The sequence below is a fragment of the Chenopodium album genome, chromosome 14, assembly GCF_948465745.1.
Source record: "Chenopodium album chromosome 14, dcCheAlbu1.1, whole genome shotgun sequence".
Taxonomy (NCBI): domain Eukaryota; kingdom Viridiplantae; phylum Streptophyta; class Magnoliopsida; order Caryophyllales; family Amaranthaceae; genus Chenopodium; species Chenopodium album.
This window is the reverse complement of record NC_137847.1, coordinates 49,032,400-49,041,380: the sequence shown is the minus strand read 5'-3', so window position 1 is coordinate 49,041,380 and position 8,981 is coordinate 49,032,400. Positions and strand designations below refer to the sequence as shown.

At 38.7% G+C, this 8,981-nt stretch overlaps 1 protein-coding gene across 1 annotated transcript; it reads left to right on the top strand.

Moving 5' to 3' along the window:
* The first annotated feature begins 5,556 nt into the window (after window positions 1-5,556).
* Window positions 5,557-5,916, top strand: LOC145578229 (uncharacterized). Its single transcript, XM_081635587.1, has one exon. The coding sequence runs from the start codon at window positions 5,557-5,559 to the stop codon at window positions 5,914-5,916; it is 360 nt and encodes a 119-aa protein (XP_081491713.1).
* Window positions 5,917-8,981: the final 3,065 nt, after the last annotated feature.

The window sequence follows — 8,981 nt, the reverse complement described above, 5'->3', positions numbered from 1 at the left end:
TATTTGATGTTGATTTTTTTTTTAAATTTAACATAATTTTCGTGAATTTTTTGTATTAAATGTTCTTATTTTGTAATTTTTTTGTCAAATTTTCAAACTTGATGTTAAAAATTTGATAATTTCAATTGAACATATGTAAAATGAGCAAAAAGAAATAAAATGAGCAAACCTAAATATGCAAAGTAATATAGTAAAAATAAAATGAGTAAACAAAATAAAAAGGAAAAAATGTTAAATATAATCCCAATTTTGGATTATTTTTAAATAATCCGAACTTTGGGGGTCATTTGCTTAAAATAAGCCCAACCAGTCACCAACCTATTATAGTAGGTTAAAGTGACACGTGTCGCCACATGAATGGTTTAAAAATTAAAAAAATAAATAAAAACTTAAAAAAAGAAAAAACTTTAAAAAATACATAAAAACCCAGACCCACCCACAACCACTGCCTCCCCCCACCAGCCAGCACCCAGAATCTCCTACGTCGGTGCCCAGACCATCCCTCCAGCGTACCGGCACTGGTTCTCCCCTCTCGTACCCCCTAAATCACCGAGTATCGACCAAGAATCCCTAAATCACTAAATATCCAGCCCGATCGAATTGCAAACCCTTAAACAACACCACTACAAAATCCCTTAAACGGCCCATCCCTACCCACGATACCCTAGAGAATAAGATTTTAAAGGGTGGGGGAGGGGCGATTGTGGTGTTTGTGAGGTGGAGCTGGGTTTTTAAAGGGTTTTGGGTTGTTGATAATGGTGGTTATGGGGTTTCAGGTTTAGTGAATTTAGGGGTAGGGGAGGGCATAGGGAGGCTCGGAGCAGCGTTTTGGGGCAAGCGGGGTACGTGGGTTGAGCAACAGAGGAAGGCTACCGGTTGAGGTGGGGGTTGTCGTGGGTTGGGGGCTAGGTGTTTTTTTTTTTTTTTTTAATTTTAATTTTCAACCAATTACTAAAATAAAGTAAAAATTACTTCTTTAACAGGTTACCAGTAATTTGGGATTGTTTTGAGTGTATAATCCCAAACTTCGGATTATTAAAAAATAACCCAAAGTTGGGATTATTTTGAGCGAATGGAAGAAAGTTGGGATTATTTTTAGGAAATTTTGACCTTTACCACCTCCAAAAAAACAACTTATTTGCTTTTACCACCATAAAAAAGTTTTATTTTACTAACACATAAAAAAATGAAAGTTGGCTTTTATCACCAATCACTGCCAACTAACAGATTCCGTTCATAAATCCGTTAGTGGGGCTTACCATGTCCATGTGTCATCATATTATTAGGTAAATGTTTTTAAAAAAAAAAATTAAACCCGACTACCAGTCCCACCGCCGGACCAACTACCAATTCTAACGTCGAACCGACTACCAGCCCCACCACCAACTCGCTGCACAGCTAGCCACCGGATCGCATAACGCACACAGCCACCGCAGCAGCCACAGCCACCGCAGCAGCCACAACCACCGCACCCACAACGCACCAGCGCACCACCCATAAAGCCCCCTCCTACCGAATTTCGACCACTCCTAAAACCCTAGCCACCACCAAATTTCACACTCCTAAAAACCTAACCACCACCTAACTCCGACCCCCTCCTTAGCCAACACCAAATTTCGACCATCCCTAGCCCCACTCGAAATTTCGACCAACCAAGGTGAGTCAATTCCACTGCCTGCTGGGATGTTGGTTGACATGGAAGATCGGGGGAGATGAAGAGGAAACGTCAAAAAGGTGGGGCCCAACTAACGGATTCATGGACGGAATCCGTTAGTTGGTGGTAAAACCCAATTTTTGAAAATTTTGTTGGTGGTAAAATACAACTTTTTTTATGAAAGTGGTAAAAGCCAATAAGTGGTTTTTTTATGGTAGTAAAACTCAATTTTTTTTTAATCAATTTCCAAATTAAAATAAGCAAACATAATTGAAATAAGCAAAACATAAATAAGCATAATTAAAGTTCCTATTTAGTAATATATTTTATCAAATCATTCGTACTTAATGTTCTAAATTTAATAATTTCAACCAAAGATATGTAAATTGAGCAAACAAAATTAAAATGAGCAAACCTAAATATACAAAATAATATATTAAAAATAAAATGACCGAAAAAAACCCAAAAAAAATGAAAAAAATGAATAACACCAATGAATTTAATGATGAAATTGATAAACTTACAACAATTTGTTGATGAATTTCGCCGATTTGATAAAAAAAATAAAATAGGTGTTTTAGCCGCTCATATTGAAATGAGGGAGAGATAGTTAAGAAAATCTTAGAGAGATGAAGTAATAACTGATACAAGAAGAAGAAGAAGAATTAGCAACAATTCTTTGCTCATTTATAGGCTTATGGGTTATGATACAAGAAGAAGAAGAAGAAGAATTAGCAACAATTCTTTGCTCATTTGGTAGTTGAGTAGACTTACTTGTGGATATGATACCTTGCTCACCCTATATTTACAGTAATTGACCCGTACACTTACGGTAGATTTAGGGCCGACCAGTGGTGAAGGAGAGAGAAAGCTTGAAGGGCTTCCATAGAAGTTAGGAAGGAGAGAGAAAGGTATTTAGTGAGGGGATGCGTACGTTATGGTTTTTTTTTCAAAAAAAGAAAAAAAAATCAACCAACCAATCATATGGTGACATGTGTCACCTTAACATGTTATTACAGGTTAGGTGACCGGTTGGGACTAAATTGAGCGAATAACAACCAAATTTGGGATTATTCTTTAAAATTCAAATTTGAAATTATTTTAAGCAAAATTGGCAAAAATTGGGATTATTTTACCAAATTTTCCAAATAAATTATTTTGTACGAAAGTTTTTAGATACATGTTATATATATAAGGTACATGCCCAAAAGATCAAATATACATATTATAAAGTTATAATTAAAGTAATTTAACCAAAAACGCTAGCCCAAATAAAATCCCAGTTTGTGACCGATTAAAACCACCTTATGGCCCGAAAAATGTAATTTATATCATTTAAATATCATTATAATCACTCAATAATGGTTTTACTTTCTTCGCTTAACGTAATTTAGATTGACACGACAACCTTTTTAGAGGTAGTAATAGACAAATTTTCTTATTAATTAATATTGTTGCAACTAATAGTAATTTTAGCGAGCAAAATTATTAACAATGAGAGTAAAGATCTTCATATGAAATTCATGAATTTCAATGTGAAATTCAAAACCAAGAAGAGTATAATATTTTAGCTTTGAGTATTATATTGAGGAATGATGTTTTTTGTTTTCGTGTTTTTGTAGCAAGCTATTTGCAATCAGATGTCGGACGATTGCTAATATTCTAGATGTTTTTGTTATCGCTTATTTTATACTCCTTTTGTAGTGGTGTTCAAATAGTAAAGTAATAATTTAAATATCATTAAATGATTTTTGTCATAATCACAAGACTAATTGAAATAAAATGAGATTAGATAAATGTGAACGAAATATAATATTCTCACTAGTTTTTGGGTCCGGGGCGATGTCCCGATTTATTACGTGAAACTAACTGATAATTAATATACATTATAATTTATGATTTAATTTTCTTTGAATGAATATGTGTTTTTATTAAAAAAAATAATAATTAAACCATGTGGTTTATACTTATATATATTTCTTTTCATATTTATAATATGTTTGATAATTAGCTAAGATGGCTAAATAGTCAATTTTGCTGTAAATGGTTTGGGATTCGAATCCTCTTATCTTCATATTTTTTATATTTAGTGATGATGTGGCATGTTGTGATCGATGTTGGGTAGGTGATGTGGCGTCATCAAGTGTTTGTGAACTGACATGGCCGGTTAGATATAAAAAATAATATAAAAATTAATAATCTTATTAACTTAAAACCGCCACCAATGCCTTGCCCAGCCGTCATCAAGACCACATCCCCGCGCCGGCAATACCACTTCTTTTTCTCTTCCCCCCTCTCGACACCCCTACTGATCCCCTTTCTCGAGTTCACTTCACCAGTTCTTCATCAACCAAAGAACCCACCTGCAACCCTCACCTTGCCGACTACAAACCCTCAGCCTTCTTGCAATCCGCGACCCTTGTCTGAATCTTACTAAACCCCCCCCATCCCTTTCCAGTTTCGTGGTTGTAGAAGGGGGTTGCAAGTGAATGTTAATTAGTTGCAAAAAGGGTTTGTGGGGATAAGGAGAGGTTGGGGTTGCTATAAAGTATCGTAGAGGTGAGTAGACTTGGCAAACCATTTGGGTCAGGTTGGGTTAGGTCAGCAAATATTGGTCGGGTTTCAATTAGGTCAGGTCAATTTGGGTTTCGAGTAAGCACTTTGGGTTAAGTTCAGATCAGGTCAAGTTCGGGTTGTGTTAGTTCAAATCGAGTCAGTTTGGGTAGGGTCAATTTTTAGGACCAAGTTTAGGGTCAATTTTGGGTCGGGTTGAGTCAAATTGGGTCAGGTCAGTTCGGTTTCGAGTTAGTTCGGGTCAAGTCACTAAAATAAATTCACTTAAAATAATAGTAGGAAAAATAAAGTAAAATCATAAAAAATTAAGAATAAATAAATAAATAAATAAATAAAAAATCGTGAGTACCTATTACTTAGGAAAGATAGAAGACCTAAAATAAGTAATTCACCCTATTCACTTTTAAAATCGAGTCACTACGGGTTGTGTCAACACGGGTCGGGTTGATTTTGCTACGGTCAATCAATTTGAGTTTAAATCGGGTCAGGTCAAGTTCGAGTTTCGGGTCGATTTTAGGTCAGGTCATTTCAGGCATCGGGTCATGTTCGAATCAAATCCATTTCTAGTCGGCCGGGTTCGAGTCGAGTTGGGTTAGTTTGGGGTCATCGATCAGGTCATTTTAAGGTCAACTTTCAGGTCACGGGTCGAGTCATTTAGGTGGTGTCAGAATTTCCAAGTCTAGCAGTGAGGGGGGACGCTGACTGGAAGAGTCAAGGCGGCACTAGGGCTGCGGACACTACAAAAAATCATCACTTGTGCCACTAATTATGCCACGAGAATTCCAAATTCGTGGCATAATTTCATCTAGCCACGAGAAAAATGAACTATGATACAAACACTAGATAAGAAGAATAATTATGCCACAGGTATTTATTTTCTTATGGCAAATATCACACATGTGCCACGAGTAGCGCTTTTCCCGTGGCAAATATCACACTTGTGTCACGAGTAGCACTTTTCCCGTGGCAAACTTTACATTTGTGCCACGAGTAGCTCTTTTCCCTTAGCAAACGTTATATTTATCATACAAGTTGTTTTTTCCCGTGGTAAATTTTACACCAGTGTCACAAGTAATATGTATTACTTGAATAACATTGTAGACCTACCTGTTGAGCAAGGCTTATGTATTTAGTTATTGTTTGGGCTTATGTTTTAGCCCGATCTTAGGTTGTATAAATATACCCTTATACGTAATACACAAACCAAGGATTCACATTCTTGACATGGTATCAGGCCAAAACCTCAAAAACCCTATTTTTTTAACAAATTGAAAACACCAAAACAGAGCAGAACACTCTGCCAATTTGAAGCACGATCAACTTCATCAATGGAGGAAGGGAAAATTGATCCCGCTTCACCGTATTACCTTGGTGCTGGTGATCAGCCCGGAAACTTGATTACTCACGTAATCTTGACAGGAGATAATTATTTGGCATGGTCGAGGGCTACAACTTTGTCTCTGCGATCTCGCCGGAAATTTGTGTTTGTTGATGGAACCATCACCAAACCCACCGAGAAGAAGAAACTACTTGATTGGGAAACCGTCAATTCGATGCTTGTTTCCTGGTTATTGCGCTCAATGGATTCCAAAGTGGCTGCTTCAATCCCGTACTTTGAGGAGGCGAAGCGACTCTGGGATTACTTGGAGAAACGCTATTGTATCTCCAATGGACCTCGCTTGCAATAATTGCGAGCAAAAATAACCGATTGCAAACAAACCAAAGGCATGACTGTTGGAGACTATTACACTAAATTGATGGGCTTGTTTGATGAACTCACGCGAATCAAACCTCTTCACGGCTGTGATTGTGGCCTTTGCACTTGTGATGTTGCTGGAAAATTTGCCTTGGATAGGGAAGAGGAGATTTTGCACCAATTTTTAATTGGTATTGATGACGACTTTTATGCGGCTGTGAGAACAAATTTGCTCTCCCAACAACCAGCTGCCGATTTGAATCGGGCTTACCAAGCGCTCCTTCAAGAGGAGGAGTCACGAGGAATTGCTAGGGGGAAGGCCGAGAAGGAGAAAACCAATGAGGCCCATGCTTTTGCTGTTCAATCTGCTCGTGGGAAGGGGAGTATAGAGCGTCGAGACAAGTCGAAATTATTTTGTACGCATTGCCAAAAATCGGGTCATGATAATGATGGGTGCTTTGAACTCCACGGATTCCCTGAGTGGTGGTTCGAATTGAAGCGCAAGGGGTCTGCTAGCTCTTCGAGGCAGCCCACAAAGGCCTCCCCTACAGCATCCAAGCCTGCTGCTGCTGCTACTTCCTCGGCTCGTGCTGCTGCCCCCTCCCCTGCTCGTGCAAATGCTGTGACAGGAGTCTCGCAAGCTGGTGATTTATCTCTGGCAGACCTAAAGCCTGATGATGTACAGGTTTTATTGAATATGGTTAATAACCATAAACAGGACCGAATGCAAGGTGAGCTTTTGTCTTCTTGGATAATTGATACGGGGGCGTCGCATCATGTAACCGGTCTTGAATCTTGCCTCATGGATGTATGTACGATCACGTCGTGTCCCGTGGGTCTTCTTAATGGTGAACAAGCAGTGGCACTAAAGGAGGGCCGTGTACAATTGGCTAATGATTTAATTTTGGAGCATGTGTTATTTGTTCCTAAATTAAAATGCAATTTAATTTCGGTGTCAAAGATGATTGATGACTCGCATTGTTTTGTTCGCTTCACTAATTCTTTATGTGCTATACAGGACCAACATTCGGGAGCCTGATTGGAGCCGGTGAACGGAAGGACGGACTCTATTATTTTCGGCGTGTTCCTACAGTATGTGCGGTGCAAGTTCCGGAATTGACAGAGTTCGAGCTATGGCATAGACGACTTGGGCAACCGTCGGATAGAGTTGTCAAGTTAGTTCCTGCTATTCGTAATAGTACTACTAAGTCAATTTTGAATAAATCTTGTGATGTGTGTCCTCAAGCTAAACAATCTAGGGACTCTTTTCCTAATAGTGATAGCAAAGCTAGCGGCTCTTCGTACAGTGCGCTATCTGAAGGGTCGTCCGGGTCAAGGTATTCTTTTGAGATCAGATTGTGACTTACATTTGACAGGTTGGTGTGACGCGGATTGGGCTAGTTGTCCTCTTACGAGACGATCGATTACAGGTTATTTGGTGTTTCTAGGAAATTCTCCTATTTCTTGGAAGGTTAAGAAGCAGGATACCGTTGCTAAATCTTCTGCAGAATCTGAGTACCGTACAATGTCTAAGGCCACTGATGAGTTGAAATGGTTGAAGGCTCTTCTTGATAGTTTAGGAGTTGCGCATCCGCAAGCCATTAGTTTATTTTGTGATAGTCAGTCTGCGTTGTATATTGCGCAGAATCCGGTCTTTCATGAACGAACTAAGCATATTGAGGTTGATTGTCATTATGTTCGGGATGCAATTCAGGAAGGGATTATTAGACCATCTTATGTGAAGACCACAGATCAACTAGCAGACATCTTCACTAAGGCGTTAAGCAAGCAACAATTTTTGTATTTACTTGGCAAGTTGGGCATTTGTGATTTGCATGCTCCAACTTGAGGGGGGGTGTTGAGCAAGGCTTATGTATTTAGCTATTGTTTGGGCTTATGTTTTAGCCCGATCTTAGGTTGTATAAATATACCCTTATACGTAATACACAAACCAAAGGATTCACATTCTTGACACTACCCGTCATAAATTATGGGATGCATTATGTAAATAACTTGGCCATAGCCTAACCCTTCTCAAATAGGTACGGCGACGGTATCTCCACTAAGGATCACATTTCAAGCGGTTTCAGTCGAAATTTCAGGTTGTTTCCTCGTTTTAGGTGCAGTTTTGGGGCGGTTTCAGGCTTCCTCGTTTTATAGCTGTTTCTGGCGGCATTGAGGCAAGTTTTCAAGCGTATTGGGGGTTGTTTTCAGGCGGATTTAGGGTTGTTTTCTTGCGGTTTTTGGTCTGTTTTCTGGTGTATTTTCAGGCCTTTTAAGGGCGGTTTTCAAGCGTTTGGGGTGCGTGTATAATGCAGGTATCATGGCCATAATCCGGCCGGTTACCGGTGCTAATTGGTCCGGCGAAGAGCTCTGTTCTCTGTTATAATTTCAGCTGCTGTTGGGGGCGTTTATCAGGCTATTCTTTTGTCTTTTGGTGTGTATCTTGCTGCAGTTTGTGGTGCGCTTTGGTGCAATTTTCAGGCGATTTTTGAGGGTATTTTCAGGTGTGTTTTGGGTGCAATTGTGGTGCGTTTATTGCCGCAGTTTTCAGGTATGGTAATCATATTTTAGGTGTGTCTTATTGGTGCATTTGGCAGTGTTTGTTTGTTTGCTTGCTGTTTTGGGTTGTGTCGTATCAGTTTTTATTAGTGTTTTAAGGTGGTTTCAGTTGTAGTTTTTTGATGGTGGCTGTGTGTAGCTATGTCGGCTGCCCGGGCAAAGAGTCATTGCCCTTTTGTGGGTCTTAGTGGTTGTGAAGATGGAAGTGGCAATAGCCTTACTAAAGTTCTCTTATCAAGCATCTATGTGATCGTCATTCTTGTATTAGGGCGCAGGATATTAAAATAATGAGAATTGCAATAAAAGTGAAGATCTGAATGTGAAATATGTGGATTTCATTGTGAAATTCAAAACCAAGGAGAGATAAATAATGTTTTAGCTTTGAAAATTGATGAATGATGATTTTTTTTTTCCAAGCTATTTGAAGTCAGATGTCGGACAATTATAATATTCTTGATACTATTTATTAGAAAATAAAAATTAAATTGTGAAATC